A 23,449-nucleotide genomic window follows, 5' to 3' on the forward strand; every position below is an offset into this window, starting at 1 on the left:
CAAAATTCCACAAAAGCTATATTTCCATATAGCCATGCAATGACTAGGCAGGGAAAAGGCAGATGTTTGGTTAAGTATTATTGGGTATAACTGTTCAAGACAATCTCATTAAGTGGCTAGTGCTATCTTTAGCCAAACAAATACTATGTAATTTCTTTTAGCAGCATTATATTAACAAAAGTATAGTTTCACGAAAAAAATCTGATGGATGGCCTACTTTCAAATGTTCACCTTTGAAATGTTACATTAAATAACTTAAATAAGAGAAGTAATCTAAAAACCTATCTATAAAGAAATAATAAAGAAAATGGAGGGAAAATCCTCCAAATAATATTGGTTAAAAATTTCCTGGATCTGAAATAGAAGTCTGTTTTCAAACTGAATATTGAATATGATGGGGAAATAAATACCCATCTGGGACCATCACTGTGATTTTTTTTAGGAGACTAAAGATAAAGCTTTCAAAAAGAAAATAATAAATGCCCCCAAAGAACCAGGGTACAACAACACATGATAATAAAAAATGTGTAGAAATTTCTTCTGAGTTCTAAGAAGATGTGATTTATATGTGCGAAATCAATATCCAACAAGGTTTTTATATCGTGTGTGTGTGCGCACGCACGCATGTGTGCTTGTGCCTGTGTGTGCTTGTGCCTATGTGTGTGTGTATAGAGAGAATGAAGTTATGAAGTTTCATTATTTTAGAAAGTTTCTTAACAAATTTATTATAAAAGATAAAGAAAAATGGGTTCAGCTTATGAGGAAATAAGCCAAGAGTTAAAAACATGGTCAACCACAGAAAGATGGCTGGCCATCCCAAGTGTCAGCTGCACAGAAGGATCCAGAGCAATGAGTCCAGGCTGCATGAGGAAGGTGGATGGAAGTCTCTGGAAGACTAGATTTCAGGAATCAGATATACAATAGTAAGAGCCTACAGATATGTTAAGGATACATCATGCAAAAGGAAATTTGGGGATTTCAAATATCCAGGAAAGAAAAAAACTCAACAAGAAAAAATAGTCAAATAGCTACAAAAGTGAAAGTGTTTGCTGCTCAGTCGTGTCTGACTCTTTGCCACCCCATGGACTACAGCCTGCCAGGCTCCTTTGTCCACAGAATACTCTAGGCAAGCATACTGGAGTGGGTAGTCAGTCCCTTCTCCAGGGGATCTTCCCCACCCAGGGATCAAACCAGTTTCTTGCATTACAGGCAGATTCCTTACTGTCTGAGCTACCAAGGATGCCCCAAATAGCTATAGATCATTATATAAATAATACTTATCTAATTTTGAGCTTTTAGAATAAACTTATATATAAAATATATGTATGTAAAACCTATTATAAACACAGAGTAGAACGTAAATATTCCTAATCTAGATTCAGCAACATTATCGACTCATCAGGTAGGTGGTTGAAAAAGAACATCTCTAACTCTCGAAATAAGAAATATGGTTTCGAGCATATTAATACAAACTATAATGAAAAAACCGAAATATGAAATTAATGATATAGTGGTTACAAATATAAAGTTAACCACCAGAAGAATGACACTGATGGTTAAAACTGGTCAGCTCTAGGGAAGAGATTACAGGCAGGTAAGGAAACACAAAGGTAAATTGTTTCCCATTCTGTGTTTCTATTTGATTAGAAGTTTTAAACGTGTAGATATACTGGCAGTGGGGGAAGAAATTCCAAAACAAAAAACACTTTGAAATAGCATTTTAAAAATAATGCTATACAAAATTGAAAGGAAAAATAAAACTAAGGCAAAAATAAAGCAGGTTTTGACAGGCAAAGGGATCTTATCTATTGGAGACACTAAAAATCTTCTCCTTTTCTGGACACAAGGGCAGTTAGTGTCCACGCCCTTGGAGTTGGACATGCCATGTGAACAACTCTACCCAATGAAAGGGATGAGTGGCCTGGTCCTTGTCCTAGCCAGAGAATTTGACTGTTGGCTAGACAACTGCCTAACAACCCCTTACCTCCCTGCCATATTGATCTTGAATAAATAACTCATACCATTCAATGGGAAAGAATGCCAAGATGGCAATGAAAATTGGGTATAAATTGTTGTGAAAAAAGAAACAAAAATGAGTAATTAATATGAAATTTGTTTTATATAACAAGAAGGATCTTTTAATGATGAAATATATAAAAATGCTTAAAAATAGCAATGATGCTGAGGGTCTGAGAGATTAGGCTTTTCATAGACTGTTGATAGGCTTATAAATTGGTGTGGATTTCCTTTGTCTTAATCAGAAATACTTAACTAAGTCCTTGATGGCCTTTTATCCAGTCATAATACTTCAGTCATCAGAAATGAAGAAAAATACATACATAGATGATTTTCATTTGCAGCAATATATGGATATAAGAAGGATTCAAACAAAATCTGTAAAAATAGGAGCTAATTAAGCTACAGATCAATATTACAAAGCCATGAAAATTAAGTTTACACATGGCTTTACTACCATCAAAAAGATATGGGCATGACATTAAGCACAAAAGAACATGGGTAAATATTAATGAATGGTTATTCCTTGAGTAAAATGAATACTGATTTTTCTTCTCTTGTGTTTTCCAAGTTTTCCACCTTAATAAGTACTTTTAGAATTAGAAGAACTGTCTACTCAGAACTCCATAAAGTTTTTATATTAATTTTGGAGGAAGATTTAAATTCACCTGAGAAACATTATGATACACAAACAACTTGAAAAAAACTTAGAGATAAATAAAAGTGAATGGAAACAAGACCAATATGGTTACACAGTGCTTTAACATTTGAATGTGCCAAAGAAAATTAAGGGCTTCCATGGTAGCTCAGTCGGTAAAGAATCTGCCTGCAGTGCAGGAGACTTGGGTTCGATCCCTGAGTCAGGAAGATCCTCTGGAGAAGGAAATGGCTACCTACTCTGGTATTCTTGCCTGGAAAATCCTATGGATAGAGGAGCCTGACAAGCTACACTCCGATGGGTCACAATAGTTGGACATGACTTAGTGACTAAACCACCACCACCAAAGAAAATTAAATGGAAAAGTAAATCAAACACTGAGGTTCTTAAATCAAAACAAAAAAGTTATTCTGACATACTTTATTCTCCATTTAGACACAAGTGTTAAGTAAAACAAACCAACAAAAAACACCAAGAAAAGCAGAAGTCATCCCTTAAACGAAGAGGGTCTATGTTTCATGGAATCTTTTAGAAAAATCTTTCTGCTTAGCATACCTTGGTCCTGCTCAACTATAAGGCTGGAACTGCATTATGGACACCCTTCATGGTACACCAGCATCTTTAGTATCCTGGCATCAAATGGCTTTTTCTTATTTTCCTCTGCCTTTAGGAATGGTGTAAGAGATGACACCAAGTCAATTTTTGCAAAATATTCAATTTGTTTAAAGTATTAGCATAAAAAATTAACACTGTGCAAAATTTTTTTGCAAAATTTTTTTTTATATTTTCACCCAGGTAACATTTTTCTATTGAACAAAGGGTATTATAAATATAAACAGATAAATAGAATCTTAAAGAAATTATAAAATACATTTTATGAAACTGTTGTCTTGAAAGCCAGAATCTTTCCATTTTAATAATCATGCAAAGGCACTTCAAGGCCACATTAAGTTCAGAGTTCCACAAAATGTTATCATGAAAAGATGTACAAATTCCCTGATGTTTGGACAAAAATACACAGTGCATTTCATACACCTTAAGGCAAACTGAAATTATTTGTTGATGAAAGTAACAGTTTAATATTGTATCTAGTATTCCCGTTTAAATCAGATTTATACCTTAAATTAAATTGCTTGATACTGGCTTTAGAGAGACCGCATAACTAGTTTTTAAGACAAACTGAGGCTGCAACTATATATTAGTTAATAAAACCATGAGCATCTGAATTCCTTTACCTTTATTGCAATGCAGTCTCTAGTTTTAATATTTTATTTGTGAACACATGAATTTTACACTAAGTTGTCTTCTAAGTGACATTCAAAAACCAAGTAATAATCATAACCCATTACTCAAGCCTTGAAATAGGTTAATAAATACACAAACCAGCAGTCCATTTAAGTGATATTAGTACTGTAACACAAGCCAAAAGCATAACACATCCTCTATTTATCCCTCTGGGCTCAGTGAACCTTGAGTCTGACATCCTTTTTGTTGATCTGAGACCACAACAACTCAGAAGCACAATTTATAGAGACAGCATTACTCAGGAAACAAGTACCTTACAGAACTTACATTCCTTTGCCTGTAATAGAGTTTTAATCTTATTTATTTTGTTTTCTGTATAGGTTCCCTGTTTGTCTTTAAATTCCCGAGGAACAATTTAGAATTTCTGGTGGCATTTTAAATCAAGCAGGGAGAAAATTAGATTGTTTATAGGCTGTGAAATTTGGCTAAATTTATGAAAGAAGCTGTATACCTGTTTTAGCATTTATACCAAATAAATCCAGATGAAACATTCATTTTCACTCTTGAAACCAAAATAGGATGGGTATTAAATAAAAGGAAAAGCAGTTCTTTTTCTTTAAAGCACCTTGAATGGGAAAAAGCTTTCTGAGCAAGGCACAAACATCTTAAAGCAATAAAATAAAAAATCTCTAAATCTGACCAGAAGAAATTTAGGAATATGATTTTAAAAAAATAATCATGAACAGATTAAAAGAAAAATGACATAAAGAGCAGACTTGTGGTTGTCAAGGGGGAAGGAGGTGGGGGAGGAATAGGTTGAGACTTTGAGATTATCAGATGCAAGCTATTATATATAAGATGGATAAAGGAACTATATTCAATATCCTGTGATAAACCATAATGGAAAAGAATATGAAAAAGAATGCCTATATAATTGAGTCACTCTGCTCTATAGCAGAAATTAGCTCAACATTGTAAATCAACTATACTTCAGTTAAAAAAACTGGGTAAGATGGTGACAACTTGTGACAAGTACACATTATTTTAATGGATATCATATTGATAAATAATAAATAGAGACACAACCCAAGAGAAACATGGGCAAAGTTTGAGCACAAGCACACACACATACTTATATAAGGCAAATAACGTGGTGAGAAATAGTTAACTTCAGTCAAAACTTTTCATTTTAAATGTAAGCAGTGGAATAGCAATAGCAAAGCTTAAACAAGTCAACATTGTGCACTACTCCTGAGCTTTAGTAGGAATGTACATCTTGTATCCTTTTGAATATTCAGCAAAATTTTAAATGCAAACATCCTTTGACTGAGTTATACCACTCATAGAAATTTATTCTGCAAACCCATCTGCACACATTATTGATACAGTCAGGAAACATTGGAAAGTTATCAACAAAAGACAGAATGAGTAACAGCAGAATACCAGGTGGGAACCCTAAAGAAGGAGGAAACAGTGCAGATAAAAGAGGTCTGCAATTTATGTTAACATAGGAAATTACCAAGATACAGCAAGAACAGTGTGTTTATGATACTAGAATTTCTATAAACCACTGATGATCATTATCTGAGAGAAGTGGAATTAGGGGAGAAGAGACATCAACAGTAATTATTATACCCCTTTTGTAAAGTTTAAAGATTACTGAGTTACTTATTTCATAAGGTTTAAGTCTCAAAACATAAACCTTTAAAATCTAAATTCTCATTTTTGCAGGTTATAAGGTTTAAATTACCCACGATACCTAAAAGCTATTGCTAACAAATATTTCAATCCTTTTATATACTTTTTTCTCTATGTTAAACTCAAATCATTTTTTTTTCAGATATTCAAGATTTTGCCACTTGAAATTTTCAAACTCTTAATAGTTATGTGTATAGTTACAAGAGAACTAGCAAGGTGTCAGGGTCTCCATGATATTTCAAACTAAATTGAAGAACGTGTGGCAGAGAAGCCAAAAAAGGAAAAACTTGCAAAGCAAAATGTAAATTATCATCTCCAAACATGATTCAAAAATCAAAATTGCTTTTAAAAGATCTGAAATGAGCACTACCATTAATATCACCAATTTCTCATTTAATCACCCCATTTTCAACAACATATTCTAAGTCAGTGTGCAAGACAATGGCTTTTTAGCTTCCATCTCTTTTATGTTTTCTTCATAATTGTTAGAATTACCATTTCTGCTCTTTATGACACTTTGATTCAAATATAGTTCCAAGATATAGGACAATATTTACAAATGACCTGGAAACAATGACTATTCTTCACATTCTAAAATAATAAGAAAATCATGTAGATTTTCTAGTGGATTAATTACTTCTACTTTTGCCATAAAAATAATTTTGCACCCATGAATAATTTCCAAAATGGAAACTTATCCTGTTCTAAGGCAATGGCAACCCACTCCAGTATTTTTGCCTGGAGAATCCCATGGACGGAGGAGCCTGGTGGGCTACAGTCCATGGGGTCGCAAAGAGTCGGACACGACTGAACGATTTGAGAAACGGTGAAGAAAGAAGAGAATCCTGCAATGGATTTTGATGCACACAAGCAATGGGGATGGAAGCATCCTGAAGACAAGCATTTAACTTTTTTTCCCAATGTTTCCTACTTGAGGCCCAAATCCAGTCACCAATGCAACATATCTTATAAACACATGCCTTTGCTTTAAAAGAGTAATTTTTACCCACCTTCTAACCATCCTACATGAAAGAACCTCCACGCTACTGTTTTCTGCAACACGAGGAAGGCTCAGAGTAAGGGTGGACAACGCAGAGTGAGGGAGCAAATGGTTTATAAACCAGGAAAATATTTAACTCATTCATGGGACTTCCTTACTTCTACTTGTTTTCAGAGATCACATCTGCTCGAAAGCTGTTTTTCCATTCTCCAAAGAAAGTAACCTCTGGATAGGTAACTATTTGAAAAATTTTCAATTTCAAGACCTTTTTGACAGACTGGGAACAGGCAAGTAGCCTCCCTTATTCAGACTGAGACACGAACTTCCTGGGAATGTGACCAAGGGCCTCTTGAGCAGCGTGAAGAGGCAGAGGACTGACCCACAGCGAAAAGGCCACAACAGGAAGAGCCAGTCGCGGGTCTGATGTCCCCTCGTCATGGAGAGCCAACACCGTCATTCTTACTCGTGCATATTTATTAGTATTCTAAAAATGAGAACAATAAAGCTCTAGTCTCCACTCTTAGCTCAAATGGTGTATTAAAGAAGCTTATTACTTTGAAAATTACACAGCGAGCTCTATTAGATCTCCTTAGCTCCTTCCCTTCCATGAATCTACAAGCATGGAGCTAAGTGTATATAATTAATATGCACTCAGGGGACTGGAAATCAGTGAAATTAGCAGCATCAATCTCTGTGTTATATAGGGCAGTGATTACCATCTGAATCTGACAATTTCATTATGAGGCAGGTATTATAATAATCTCCATTTTACAGAAGAAGAAAGAGGATTAGAAAGTTAAACTGACACATACAAAGTCACAAAACTGGTAAATTTTGGAGCCATCATATCACACCCAATCTGCTTATTTTAATATACTGGCTACACTGCCATCCGACATTGGGAAAACTCTAACTCAGGCTGCAGCAGATGCATTTACTCTTTCTCACTCCAGTGTTCCTGCCCGGAGAATCCCAGGGACGGCGGAGCCTGGTGGGCTGCCGTCTATGGGGTCGCACAGAGTCAGACACGACTGACGCGACTTAGCAGCATTGATTGTTTACTGATTTTTGAAGAAATATTAATATTCTAAATCCTGCAAGAAAGAAAGAGGGAAGAAAGGCAGAAAGAAAAGAAGAAAGGAAGCAGGTCTCCATTCTTCCAGTTATTTTGTCATTGAATTTGGTTTTCTTCAAAATACATTTTAAGGCTATGATCTAGTGAGTACACATATTTAAACTATAAAATCAGATGCCTATGTGTAATTTTCATTATCAAACTTTATTTCATAGATACTATTATTATTTCAAAGTTGTCAGAAAGGATAGAAGATTTTATACATGCTAAGTAATATGGTTATCATTGCTTTACCTTACAAGATGAGAGTTAGAAGTTAGATTTGAATTCTGTCTTGATTTCAGAAACCATGCTCTTATCCAATTCCATTCTACTTCTTTCTTGAAGAAGGCCAAGATTTTCAGCGGTGCATTATCACATTTACCAATTTTCTTACTTTTCAGAATTGGATTTCTCTGTTTCAATAAAACAGTGTGCACACCTGTTTTGCATAGCAATGCCCAGTAAATTTTAAATTTTTTTTCCCAGCAATTACAGTGTAAATTTTTCAAGGACATGGATTACAACTTAATCTTCTTTATATTCTCAATATCCATAACAGAGACAGCCACATAGTAGATGTTAAACTAGAACTTTTTTCCTAAGAGAAGTTTCGCCAGAGCTGGGCCAAAGTAGTCATCCAACCAGCTGGTCTAATGAGGACAGAGGGAGGGCATTCCAGGCAGAATCTTGAGTTCTTCTGTTTGATACCTGCAGCTGAATTCCTAAAAGCTGGCCAAGATCTTACCTCTGATTAATTCCAGTTCAGCAGCTTAGCAAGAGGGTTCCATCACTAGAGTGGACGCAACAGAAAGGAGCAGCACGGTGATGGGCCACCGGAAACCTGTCCTCCTCAAGTGGGAGGTTCACGGAAGCTCAGCCCAACTCTCTTGAATGAACACAACCTTTCCTGGCGAGAAATGCCCAACAAAACTCCAAATGTACCCAGCACTTATATTTCCAGGAATTTTTCCACAGATACATATCCACAAACAGAGGTAAAGGCATAAAGAACGCTCACTGGAGCGATGTTCGTAGGGATGAAAAAAAATGGGAAAAAATCGAAATGACCCAAGCAAGGAAACTCAAGAAAGAGAATACTAAACAACTATTTTTTAAAATGTGGTGGTGTGTGCTTTTATGTTTTCGGTCGTTAAAAGTGAAAATAGTAAGTTAAAATCAAATAGGCACATATGCAAAAAAAAAAAATGTAAAAGAAGTTCCTCCACAAATTTAGAGCAGCTTAGAACTCACCTAAATTTGTTTTCTCATCTGGAAATGAATAACAATAATTCCATTTATCCTATAAACTGCAGAGAGCTACAGTGAAGACCAAACAGCTATGAAAGTGTTTTGAAAAGATAAAAGTTATATGTAAATGTAAAGTTACCAAATATATAAACTCTCTGAAGGCAATGATCTCCATGTTATTCTCCTCCACTAATCTGAGCACACTCTTCCATTCACTGTAAAAGGCTGAGATACAGGAAAGAGGGATATATTGGGATCACTTATGACAAACTAATCAAAGCACTTATTTCCTCATTTAAACCCCCAATAATAACACCTACATGATGAGGAAACACCCTTATTCCACAAACAGAAAATAAAACATGCTTTGTGTCACAAAGCTGCGAATCAGATTCAAACCTTGGTTCTAAAGCTTGTATTCTCTCATCTGCTTTTCATTTAAATAGATATAATTTGATTAATTAGGTGAAATAAACCATGAGGAATCTAAAATGTGCACTTAGACAATGTGTGGACGTATCTTAATTATGTTCTGCAAGATTCACCGGGGATTAAAGAGCTCCAAATTATTGAACATCCTCATGGAAGTGGCATGTGACAAAAGAAAAGATGTGATACTGCTCGAGTTTCAGCATCTCGGCTTTTGAAAACCATTCTCCTCTTTCAATGCATTAAACATATCCTTAAGTGACTTACGTGGTTTGCCTTGTTGGTTTCTCCTTTGTCACCAAATAGTCTTGCCCAGGTGTACAAGAAACAGAAGATTCCAGCAAGAAACTAGAAATGAATTTTTCTCTGTCCTCAACAAGTGTTTATCAAAGCCATCCAAAGACCCCAACAGAGAAAGTGATTAAGTCCACTAATTACAATGCACTTAGATGCACCAAACACATAGTCTTTTATGACTATTCTCTATGTTCAAAATAGTCCTATAACATATGATTCCTTTCTACAAAGGTGGAAACAGAGACTTAGACCACATTAAACTTGTCCAGTGTCACACATCTAACAGTAAGATCAGAATTTCATTCCAAGTTCAGATTCGACTAATGCTACTTTGTGTCTTACGATACCATGGCTGCAAACTACAAAGAATCAATACCTTTTATTTTGTACACAAAACATTTGCACACTTATCATTAAGATGATTATTTTGACTTGCCTGTGTTCTGAGAGACAAAGGAAAAAACTGAAACTCTGTAACACCTTGATACTTCCTCTGAATTCTTGCCTCTGTTCCTAAAATTTCCTCTCCATGTGAAAATTAGCAATAACATTGCAGACTAGTAAAAACTACAAAAGAAAAAAAAAAGGAAAGAAAAAAACTGATAAAACAAATAAAGCTATAAATAGTAAAGTGCTTGGGAATCATAAAGTTCAATATCTCCATTTCATACAGAAACTAAAAACAAGATTGACATTTTTCAATCTCTCCCAAACACAGGATAAGACATAAATAAATTGAAAACTCATGTTTTAAATTGAACTGTGTCTTTCAAGAAAAACTAGCAAACACACACTTCCTACCACCCCTGGAGATCGGCACTTACAGAACTTTCTTTGCTAAATTCTTGTGAGGAAGAGAGACTTTTTTATTTTAAAGAGAAGCCCCTCTCCCACTTGAGAATTGCAGGAGCGACTTCTGTGGTAGCTGGATTATTGAAACAGACAATCCCTTAAAATCTGCAATTCCCAACAAATAGCTTACATGAAGCCTTTAAAGAATATCTTTAAAATAGTCCAAATGAGTACCACTAAAATGTAGATGACAATATTTCCCAGTATGTTGATTAAACTGATTCCCTTTTCCTGATTTTCCTTATTCTTCAAATTGAAACTGCTCATTATGTACTGCATTCCAGTCCCAAACTGTGCTTTAATGATTTTTTGCATAATTAACTTTAATGACAAAACTTATATACTGTTTGAGAAGTATCATTAATTTTGTTAAATATTCTTGTAAGACATGATAACACATTTTAATGTATACCTAGGATTGTTAAAACTACTATCTAGATGTTAAAGAAGGACAATATGCCACCACCAGAATACAAACAAAAAGACAAATTTTTCTGTGTTCTGCAAATAAACCCTATCAGTTGATGTGTTCCTACAATGAATCCCATGTAGGAGATAAAGTTTATTATAAGTCTTATAAATTCAAACTCTAGTAGTATATTCCTTCCATATTACATATTTTTAGCTACAGTGTTTTAGTTTACCTCACGACTTTTTTTTTTTTTTACCAGCCCTAACAATAAAGTGCCTGAAAGTGGTGTTTTTGCCTATGAAAGATCCAGAATGCTTTTTTTCTTTCTTGTCTCCCTCTGGAAGTAGTTAACAGTATCTAGCCAATTGTGTCCATCAGAAGTAATATTATGATGAGAATTCATTGTTTTATAATAGCTCAGTGGTAGTGTAGAAGCCTGACTGCAGACATGCAAACTAAGCAGACACCAGGTAAAGAAGAAGCTTAAACAAAGAGAGAATGAAAAGAAAAAAATTTCCAGTTCCAAATTCCTACTCCTTTGCCTACTACACCACGTTACTCTGCCTCTTGGAGATTTCCCTGTTTGTCCATGGCACCATCACTGTACTTAACGAAATCTTGCAATTTCAATCTACAATGAAGAAAAATATTTTTTGCCCTTTTGGAAAAAAACAATTATTTCAAAATGGTCAACGTATCTTTTATTCTTGCATAAGTAATAAAAAATATATAATCACATGGCTGACATAGTCTTACTGCAGTGGACCAAATACTAATGCAAGGGAAATTGTAAAATGAATACTACTTCTGAAAGAGAATAGTATTTTAATGCAAAACCTTAGTATAAGCTGCAAAAGTTTTAAGGGCTGAGAAAATCTTTTCTTAAATTATGTAACATGAGTTTCAGTCAATTTTATGCTGAAGTTAGACATGATTGATTAAGGCCATATTCTACCACAGGGATGAAGAATTAGGTAATATTTATTCTGTTTTCATAATAAGCATAGGTATACTCAGATTATATAAATATATTTCTATCATTTCCATCAGTATCACCTGGTATTAATAAAGATTAGACCAAAAATATTTGCATTGAATGCACATTCTGAGGCTCACTGAAATTCAATCAGAATGTAAAAGGAGAGTAGCATAAAGTAAGTGAATACCACAGTGTTTGTAGTTTGAAATTAATATTACACAAAGGGTAAATAGCTCAGTAGAAATATGATGCCCTATTCAAAGTGTTATAGACACACTAGAATGCAGGCATTTCTCAATTCAGTTCAGTATGTGCTCATATTATAAATATTAGAATAAGAATCAGGAAAAAACATGTAGGTGTTAACATACTTAAAACTATAAAGTAGAATTCTGTATGACAATCTAAATAAACAGTAAAACTGACAGGTGTGTGTCATTTTTTGAGAAATATTGAGATGAAAACTAAAACAATCTAAGCAACTCTGTCCTCATAGATCCCCTTCGTATAATGAACCCCTGACTCCCACACCTATTTATTCTATTCAGTTGAAGATTCCTATAACTCTCAAGACTCTACATTTCAAAACTGTCTTTAACCTTTAAGCCACAGATTAGTAGTAAGCATTTTGGATAATTTTTGAAATATTGTGTTAATATATGAAGAAGAAAACTACAATTACAAATTGGGTTTCATTTTTGCTGAAGCAAATTATCAATAGGATAAAAAATAGGACAAAGTTAAATTACTGGAAAACAAGTGGTAATGATAAACTGCCTATACAGAAATGAAAAAAAAAAAAAAAGGCATACATATAAAAGAATCACACACATTATTGGAAATATTAGAGCAATTGGTTAAAAAAAAAACTGTATCTATAAATTTGTCATTGTCTAATATCTCTAAAAGAAAAAATATTTTTGAAATTTTGTGTTTTGTAAAAATTTTACTATGGTTGCCAAAGGGAAAGGGGTGGGAAAGGCTAAATTGGAAGATTGAGACTGACATATAAATACTACCATATATAAAATCGATAACGAATAACAACCTATTGAATAGCACAGGGAACTATACTCAATACTCTGTAATGACCTATATGGGTAAAGAATCTGAAAAAGAATAGATATACACTGAACCACTCTGCATACACACCTGAAACTAACACAACATTGTAAATCAAATATACTCCAATAAAATTAATTTATAATTAAATGTTGAAGCTTTAATTTTTTAACTAAAAAATGAAAGCATTAACAGAAAATCATGGTATATAATATCCTGGGGATGGGGGTAGGGGGAGACTAAGATAATTTTGTGGCTATTCAAGTAATGTGTACAGTCATGTTCTGCGAAAAATTCAAACAAAAATGGACGACCGACACTCCCACAGCCCTCAGAGTACTGAGAACAGAGTCCCGTAGGCAAACCACTTCAACACGGCTTCTGCATCATCCCAATATTTATTTCAGCAAAGCATTTTAACACAGAGCAATGTAGTTGTAGGGAAAAAGATAATAACTTTGAACATATCTAACTTATAGATGAAAAGGAAAAATGCATCACACCTCTATCTGAATAAGATTGGAGGCAGATACCAAAGAAATTGTTTCTTATAAAATCCAAATGTAGAGTAATAGCAAATTCTGAATTTAATAAATAGAATTCTATACCAAGAAATTCTGCTATATGAAGTGTGTTTAATAGATTAAAAATCATGACGCACATAAAGCCAACAGTGGCATGACCCTGACTTTAAGAAAGGCATGTTTTCATTCTCCATGTTAATTTTAAATGTTTCTATAAATTAAAATAATCAAAAATGACAAAATACTTTGACTAGTAACCCAAAATAATAGGTTTTAGACAACTAACAAATACCACTGTAAGAAGCAGACTCATTTTTCTCCAAAATTAGCGAAATCTTTTTTGAAAAATATTTTATTGCTAGAAAAATTTTAAATTATGGGTGATTTTGAGATTTGAGAAATTGTCGGTAGATTTTAATTCAACAATGATTTTTCCTATCCTATTGAAGAGGTGTAGTCATTTAAGGCATTTGGCAATGAGTTATTCAGATCATTAGAGAAAATCTCAGAAATTCTGAATGTAAATTGCTATAATAAAAAAATCTGGTATTTCAATTTTGTCTGGGGAATCTTCAGTAGAAATCAGTTAAAGAAGAAAGGAAATACATTTACCTGCTGGCCACTAGCATCCCAATAAAATGTTTAAATCTACTATTAATACAAGATTTTAGCTCTATGTAATATATCCTCTGCTTACTTAAAAAAATAAAAAAACATTTCAATTTAAGTTTACTTCCTGTAGTAGCACCTGCTCTGCAGATTAAGCACTTTCACTGACTTTTTAAAAGGGACAAGAACAGGGGAAGAAGAAGGGGGAAAAAAACACACACTCTGAAAAATCAACCATATCGCAACACCTGATAGAATAACCAGGAAACAACTGGTCTTCTACTGCCTTCCCTAAAATGGTCAGGGCTCCAGGAAATTTGAAAGGTGGTTCTGGGAAGAAATTCCAAGAAGATACAGGCTCTGGCATGAATCAACCTTCTACTATCTTAATGTCAAGGTGCAATGACTCCTTCACTATAAAGGCTTGATATGAAAGGGAAAAGCCCCAGACTTCTCAAATCAGTAGGTGGAAGTCTGTAAGACCTCAAAAAGCAATAGCATTAGAGTAAATTCTGATTACTATTAAGTTCCTATAGTTTCATATACTCATTTTTATTTAAATATTCAGTTTCTCATATCCTAAACCAAGTATTTCAACCAATGCCATTTTTTTTTTATTTCTGTTGAGTATGTCTGATTTTCCTAAAATTCTCTTGTGATACATGCAGTATAAAAGCTTAACTACAAAAAAATCCAACAACAAATTAATTATTCTTACATTTAAAGAGCTATTTTATTCTTTGTAACCTCCAATTGATTATAATCAAAGATTTAACCTCAGGTTATAAGGTCCTGTGTTCTGGTACACTACAAATTCTTATGATTGCTTAAGAGCATCCAAGTTGGTTCTGGTTGTATGAAAATTTTTGCATACATTAAAATAGGTAACTCTAGGCTTTGGTAATTATCTTGACAGAATGATAGAACATGATAGCCCACCCAAACTATAGCTGCTGACAATCCATAATTATAAGTATACACACACATACAGACATGCAAAGTAACAAAGGTTTAGCAAGCATCAGTGTGATGAACGCAGATATACATCTCAATAATTCATGACTAAAATGCAATGATAAGAAATACTCCTTAAAATAATACCTGAAGGACTTACTGTATAGTACAGGGAACTATAACAAATATTTTGTAATAACCTATAAGGGAAAATAATCTGGAAAAGAATACATACACATATTTATCTGAATTACTTTACCGTACATATCAAACTCTGGAGGAAGACATGGAACCCCACTCCTGTATTCTCACCTGGAGAATCCCATGGACAAAGGAGCTTCTCGGGCTACAGTCCATTGGGTCGCAAGGAGTCAGACAAAAGTGAAGCAGCTTAGCATGCATGCATGCACATACAAAACTAACACAACATTGCAAATTAATTATACTTCAATAAAATAAATATACTTCAATAAAATAAATAGATTACACCTGACAAATCAAGGTTAAAAAGCCAAAAAATATACTTTTAGAATTCTTTCTTCCAACAGTATTATAATCAATGCTATTCCTGAATTTCTTTATGAATCGAATTCACAAGAATATATAAGATAATCTATTTTAAAAATAAAATAAAAAATCAAAGGCACTCTTTTTAAAAGGCATTGGGAGTTACTTATCAAATACCTCATTTTAAATGAATTTTTCTAAAACAGATGCCACTTATATTTTTTCAATTTCTCTAAATAAATGTGTTTATAATGTTTCAATGGGCATTCAGTGTGTGCAACAGTTTTATGAAAGAACTATGTTTTCTCCAACATCTCCATCTACTGGCTTAGAGAAAAAGCATATTTTTATCTGCTGTTTCTTTAAATTTAATATTTTTAATTTATTTTTTATGAAATTGAAATATCAAAGTATTAAATTATTTTTAAATAGATTAATAGCTATTTGTCAGTCATTCATTAAAAAAAATAGGAACAATTTTGAAGACATTTAATAATTTTAATTCCAAAGCCCTATGTGATCAAATATGTTCATAGCTCTTTTAGACAATTTTATTTTAACCAAGTTTTAATAATGAGCACAACATTAAAGTTTATCAAAACTTTTTAGAATGCAAAAATGTTTATTATTTCCTAAAACCTGTTGATTTTGTTAACCTATATACAATATGTGCATACACATGTAAATATCACATTTATTATTTTCATAAAAATGTTGTTACTGTAATAAATTGCTTTTGAAGAAAAACAATTAGAATATCATCACATCCTCAGACCAAACTGCTCAGACAAGACCCAGTGGCAATGTACAGGAAAGGCCTCCAGGCCCATAAGGATTTGAAAACTATTGGAAAGAGAATTAAGGGGAAAGGTTAGGGAAAAATGAATTACTATAGAAATAGCATTCATTTATTCTCTGATGACCAGAAGGTACTCAACAAACACTGACGCTGAAGCGGGAGGTGAGAAGAAGGAAAGGAGCGAGAAAGGAAGGAATTCTTCAGGCCCATCACCGATTTAACTGTTGAACATCGGATGCTAAGGTATTTATTTTTCTGGTTTCATGGACTTTCTCATGTTGAAGTCTTAAGTTGGAGCAGGCTTGAGGGGGAAGAAAAATAAAACCTTAGTAGGCTCTCTAGCTAATAAGAAAGAAGGAAGAAAGGAAATGGGGAGGGAGGCAAAAAAAGGAGAAAGCAAAAAATTGAAAATGTCTTTATTTCCTCAGGTACCATGGAAACAAATGGGAACAAGTAGGTACTTGAATTATCCCACTGTGACTGTGAAAGAGGGCGTGGGAGGGAGTTCAGAGCCAGCACAGCATTTACTGGGTTCAGAATGTAAGGACTTCATTTCATTTGCAAAATTTTAACCCATTCAGTGGGTCCTGCCATGTCAGTCTCAGCATCCCCAAAGCAGCCCCTCCATCTCAGGGATACAATGAAATTAGCAAACTAAAGTCTTTGCTATTTTGCAATTATATTATTAAGATTCACAATTTTACTTTCTTAATACATTAAATTTATATATTACACAGGGTTAAATTTACCCTATGGGATTTTTATGCTTTAACTCAGAGGAAGGGCAAGCTATTTTATGAACGCTAACTGATGATACATATTTTAATGGTAGAATTATGAAGTAGAATTCCTTAAATTTCTGTAGGAAATGGGAGAAAGTCAGGTTGGTTTCCGCTACCTACATGCTTGACACTGCTGCTTCCACTTCATAAAGGAAAGAATCAAGGATTCCCCTGACTGAGGAGCCAAGGAAACAAAGGAGAAGCGTTGGAGAAAAAGCCTTGAGTAGGATTTAAGTGATCAAGACTCATCTTTAATAAATTTGGTCAGAGATTTCCACTCATTTCTGAACTGCTCACTTTGTGAATGCAGTTTATATGGAAGCATCTCTCCCTCTGAAAAAAAATAATTTTACATTCTCTATTACTCTTGGTTTAAAATAGAAAAAAAAAAAAAGGACACAAACACTCCATTTCATTTTGCAAACTCTGTATTGTAAAATTCCTAAAGGAATGAAGAAATTGAGCCACAAAAATTTTAAGTGCCGAGTAGATGAGTTAATGTCAACTCCAGAAAATTCTACTCAATGAGTGATAGAATAGAATTTTTTCTTCTGTAACTAGTTCTATTCAGCAATCTGTAAGATTACTCATAGCACATGGAGTTGCAGAGGCCAGGGTTCTGAATTCCCATGCCAGAAACTTGAAAATACATTCAGATCCTCACTGTCATTTATTTTAGTGTCATCGAATAACCCATGCAGGAGCAACTTTGGGACATGGAGACATGCAACTTTTTATTTCAGCTTCATTTTCTGAGAAAAACAAAATATCAATGCACGGTGAAGATTTGATTTTCCCATTTTCTTAGAATTGGGCTTCCCTTGTGGCTCAGCTGGTAAAGAATCCACCTGCAATGCAGGAGACCTTGGTTCGATCCCTGGGTTGGGAAGATCCCTTGGAGAAGGGAAAGGCTACCCACTCCAGTACTCTAGCCTGGAGAATTCCATGGACTGTACAGTCCCATGGGTTCACAAAGAGTCTGGCACAACTGAGTGACTTTCACTACACTCACTTGGATGGTTTAGAATTGTCAAGCAAATTAAATTGTGTTTCTGTTTTTCTAATGAAACCCATCTCTTATTACATGGATGTATCCATTCTGTGGAACTTTATGTATTTATATCTGTATTTAATATGTGTATTTTTCTGTCTGCACATCTTATGTCAATAAAATTTATATTAAATAAATTATTCAAAAATATTGAGACTGAGGACCTAAACTAGTCACTTAACCTTAACTAACCATAATCTTTAGTCTTTACAAGCCCCAGCAGAGTCATTCAGTATCTGGAATGAGGAAACACTCATTTCCTTCAGGGGACCTAATCCCCTGCTCTCAGTCAGACCCTGGCATAATTCTCACCAATGAATGAACTTCTATATCATTGACCATTTTCAAAACGCAGAGATATCGATTCTTTTCACCTAGTTTTAAAAACCTAAATCCTCCCAATAATCCTAGTCTTGCCTTAGGTTCATTACTTTCTGCAGCATTTTCACACTAGTATACAATTACAAACAGTTTGATATTTAGACCAATTGTGTGTCAAACTCACAATTCAGACGGGAAAACAAACAACAACAACCGGAGACCAGGTATCAATTCAAGTGAATAATCTAATTCTGGTAGATAAATAGGTCAAATTATAAAGGCCTTCAAAAACTAAACTACAGCCGGTTTCTTTGTGTATCTACGTGCTAAAATTTTTCAAGATATTCTTACAGTCTTTTAGGAAGAGTTTTTTAAAACTGAAAATTCACTTAAGTCTCAGTCTCTCTTCCTCCCACCTCCTTCCCACCATGCCCAGTTTCTTTTCTCTCTTGGAATCAACATGTGAAAAAAAAAAAATATACAGCACTGAAATCTTCTTAAATCTGCGTTCATAAACAGTTTAATTCTAAGCATCTAACAGCTCCATAATAATGACCCCTGTTCTATCAAAGACAGTTGCTTCATTCCTTCATTCATTGGGTTGATGGCAGTTTCAAAAGGGACTGAGGATGTGCCTGACACTACAATCAAACTAACCACGGAATATACGATTAAAGCTCAACATGGGGACGTGGGATGATAACCAGTTGTTTGTCTAACGTGGGGACACTGCAGTTGGGATTTTTCGGTGGTAATTTTCCGCTCCGTCCTTTACAGGGAAGCCAGAGTAGGAGGTGAGGCATCTGTAAATCCCCCCGCGAAACTGTCAACTCTGCAATAAACACCAAGAGCATCAAGTCAAAAAGGAGTCGCCCCAACCTAGGCGGCAGGGCAGGATAGCAGCTACCGGCAGAGGGCAGGGGGTCCGGCGGTAGCCGCACCGCCCACGTCCGCGCGGGGGTGGCCGCGCCTGGACCCGGGCCAGCCGGTCTTTCCACTGAACCGTGCGGAGACTTAATTGCTTGAATCCTATTACTTTGAAGCCTGGATGTAGCTTCACGGCGGGTCCCCAAGTACTGCACGGCGCGCTGGGACTAACAGAATGGCTGCAAAGACTAAAATGGCTGATCGGCTGGCTACTTCTCCAGATTCGAAACTCGGCGCATGCCACCTCTTTCAGTTCCTTTTCCTCCCGCATCCTCTGTGGGAGCCCCGCGACTTGAGAACAAAGCCCCCGGCCAGCGAGAGCCCATGGTGCCCGGCGCACGATCGCCCCCGGACTCGGGTTGCGGCTCCCGGGGCAGCTAGGAAGGACTGCACGGGTTCCCCGGCCTGCGTCAGCCTCGCTGCACCCCTCGGCGGGCCTTATGTAACGACCCCAAACCGGCTATGGGACCAGGGTGACAACCTGTCCCGTCTCGGGGCAGAATACAAGCTCGCGGGGTTCACACAGGGACCCGGAGCGAGGCCCGCCGATTTCACCCCGGGGCCGGGGGATCTACCCAGCAGCCCGACGGCGCGCCCTGGGGCACCGCGTGTTCCCCGCGCGCCGGGTGCCACCAGGCCAGCAGGGGAGGGGGGCTTCTTTTGAAGACTCCAGACAAGCCAAGACCCGCGAACCTAAGGAAGCCCCTTCGATCTCCAACACCCACCCCCCTCCGTAGTGCGCACACTCTCCCCTGGCTCTCGCTTCCTCTTCAGCCCCCAACTCTCAGCCAGCGGGGTCCCCGAGAACGCAGCCACTTTCTCCCGACGCCGTCACACGCACGCGCGTGTGCAGTCACTCCACCCACACACTGACACGCAGAAACACACACACACACACACACACACCAGCCCGCTTTCCGCGCGCGGCCCCCAAAAGGTCATGAATATTCATTACTCACAAGCGTTGGTGACTGCGAAGCTGTTGGCTACCTCCAAATTGTCGATGTGGGGTGTCAGTCTGAACTCCGAAGTGGAAAACTGAACCATCCCTACACGAAATGCACTGTATTCCTGATCGGCGCCCCTGGGAAACAGCCCCCCTGCAAGGAACAAACACCAAGCAAGGAGGATAGTGTCAGTGGCCGAGGGGAGGAGAGGAGCCCGCTAGCGGGGGACTGCCCAGGAGTCCCTGGTTCACGTTAATAGGACGAATAAACACATCCCTGGACCTGGGCAACAGGAGAGCGGGGGTGGATATTCAAAGGGTATAGACCAGACATGGAGGGGGTCAAGATACGAAGGAGCTCGGGGGCCAGGGGGTGGCCAAAACGTTCTCCCCCCCTAGTGATCACAAGCTGTGCATTCAGACCCCAAGAGACTCTGAACAAACGGGAAAATGTTGTTAAGGCGAAATGAATAAAATTGGGGGGTTCGGAAAGAGAAGACCTTTCCCTCTGTTGTATCAGAGACACAATCTTTTGCCTTTGCTTCATCCTAAGAAAAACATGTATATTCTAGGCAATTTAAATCTGGAATGCAGTCAAGGTATGACATAAGTCTACATGACATGAATTAATTTGTCCACCGTGAACAAAGATTACCACCAAATTATGCACAATTCAAAAGCAGAGCACAAAGGGTACCTACCTATCTGTATGCTGTTAGAAGAGACACCAAAAATCAGTCCCCACAAAACAGGAGAAAGGAGGACAGATATATGCATAATCTTTTGCATTTCCAAGAAAAGTAGAGCATCCACAAAATACCCTTTCTTTTTTATTTTTCCTTTTCCTCCTCTTCCTTCTTTGGCCGTTTTCCTGGGCAAATTAGATCCTCTGCATTTTGAGACAGCAATTTAGCACCAAGCTGCTAAAAACCAGAAGTGGAGGCAGAAGAATCCCTATTTCCAGGTCCTCCGGGTGGCTGCCGCCCTGCGCCCCGCGCCTGCTCCGAAGTCCGGAGGACCGGCTAGATGCAGTTTCCAGCAGGCTGCCGCTGTGGTCCCAGCGCCTCGGAACGCTCAGCACCCTCCCATGCGCTCACACGCTCACCCTCGCGCGCTTCTCCCTCTCCCCTCTCTCACACGCGCGCGCGCGCACACACACATACACACACACACACAGACACACGCGAGTCACAGACCGGCAGGCGGGCCCGGCGCGCGTGCGCGAGGCGCGGGGGGCGGCTGGCGCGCCCCTCCCCCGCCCACCCCGCGCGCCCCGGCGTCTCGCGCGCGCAGGGCTGGGAGCGAGGCTTGGAGCCGGGCCGCCGCTGCCCCTCGGGAGAGACCTCTGGTCTCGCGAGCTGTCGCGCCCACCAGTGATCTGCCTTTCAGCACCGCGGACAGCGCCCCACTCCCTTCCGCGCTACCCTTGTGCCTCCGCTGCCACTGCAGCGGAGATAGATGCTCCAGCCTGGACCAAATGCAGCAAAGCCCACTTCCGGCTGCCGTGCAGAAGCCGAACTGCTAATTGCTGTTGGTGGTGAAGCGTTCTCTCACCAGGCCCTGCTGTCTTAGGATGCAAGCAATGCTAATTTTTGTCTTCTATAGCCTGCAAATCCCACCTAGCGATAGAGAAACGCTGCCACCCACCTTACCTGACCCGCAGGAAAGCAAACAAAACACTCATGAAGAAGTGCTCCAAAAGTGTGAACTTTAGCTAAATGGGACGTAGCGGGATCCAAGGAAAACCTAAAATTCTATCTTTAAAGGTCAAAACCGCATAGGAGAAGATCAAGGTTGAATCTTTGGAACACTTTGCATGAAAATCCCATTTTTACACTGTGCTCCACCGGGCTGTGACACCAACTTGCCCAGCCTGCTCCGTGCGGGTCCCTCTCGACTACCAGCCCCCTCCCATCGTACCCCTTCCCCCTCACACACACAAACACACAGTAAAGACCTGTAGTCTGGACTACTTAGATCCCCGTCTGTATACAGATCGAAAGCAAGAAGACTTGCTTTGAACTGAAGTCTCGAAGGAGAAAGAAAAGACGAAGCTAGTCTTGAAAGGCCGCTGAGCCGCGCAACCTTTCCCAGAGGCTTACTAGAAACCGGATACTCCGTCGCATTTTGGCCGTGAGTTTTGAAAATAATCAGCGCCCAAAGAAAGTGAAGCAAGCTCTCATCTCTTTGAACCCGCGAACTGGAGACCACTGGAGGAAAAAGATGAGGTTAGGGATTAAAAGTTTGGGGGAAGGGAGTTGGTGGGGAGGATGGACGCCTGGATTTCCCCTTGGGGATTTACGCACCTCGTACTGCCTGCCAAGCGGACGCCTGGGACCTGCTTTGGCAGAAATTCCTCACGGAGTTTATGGCTTTAGTGGTTTAAACAAAGCAATAAAGGATGCTTGAGTACAAGGGACTGTTTCCAGGAGGCTGGAGATTGGAGCCCACATCACAGAAGGAGTAGCCTAGTGATATTTCAGAATGCCAAGAGTTAGTCTACTGTGCGGCTTTCCGGTGCAACTGTCACAGTAATATCACTAGTGTAACCTCCTGTTGACTGTTGCATCTTATACTCCCCCTTAATCACGTCGGGCCTCAACTTTTAAAATGAGAAAGATGAGCAAAGTGGACTCTATGACTCTCTAATCACGTAATTCTGGGATTTCAAGTCATAGTCTTTCCCTCTTTTTGATTTTCTATATGTATTCCTAAGCCAGGAAGTAAAAGAATCCATGATCTATTAATAAGATTTTATACTATAGGTAAAAATACCACTCAATTCTATCACCAGGAATTTATTTTAGTCCATTAATATACACTTCTATGTATATGAGACAGGTGTTGTGAGTCAAAATGACTTTAAAAAAATTTTTAAAGCCTTTTAAAAATTAAGAATGAAAATAATAAGGAAGACATACATAAATATATATCCACATTTACAGTATAAAGAATAATTAAATGCATCTGATCCTATTCAATCACTGGTAGTGATGAAAGGCACAAAAATGATTTG

General features: G+C 37.5%; 1 protein-coding gene across 5 annotated transcripts in view; it reads right to left on the reverse strand.

Moving 5' to 3' along the window:
* GRIA2 (glutamate ionotropic receptor AMPA type subunit 2) overlaps nt 1-21,863 on the reverse strand; it is a 183,374-nt gene extending 161,511 nt beyond the window's left edge. Inside the window, exons 1-2 of one of the 5 annotated variants that reach the window (XM_070474940.1) lie at nt 21,135-21,863; nt 20,447-20,587 (exon numbers count right to left, since the gene is read on the reverse strand). In XM_070474940.1, coding sequence (XP_070331041.1) covers nt 20,447-20,587; nt 21,135-21,222 — 229 coding nt within the window. In that variant the 5' untranslated portion in view covers nt 21,223-21,863. The remainder of the gene's footprint in view (nt 1-20,446; nt 20,588-21,134) is intronic. The other 4 variants (XM_070474941.1, XM_070474938.1, XM_070474936.1 and 1 more) reach the window with 4 other exon arrangements.
* Between the last annotated feature and the right edge of the window lie 1,586 nt (nt 21,864-23,449).

This window comes from Odocoileus virginianus, chromosome 12 (genome assembly GCF_023699985.2).
Source record: "Odocoileus virginianus isolate 20LAN1187 ecotype Illinois chromosome 12, Ovbor_1.2, whole genome shotgun sequence".
NCBI lineage: Eukaryota > Metazoa > Chordata > Mammalia > Artiodactyla > Cervidae > Odocoileus > Odocoileus virginianus.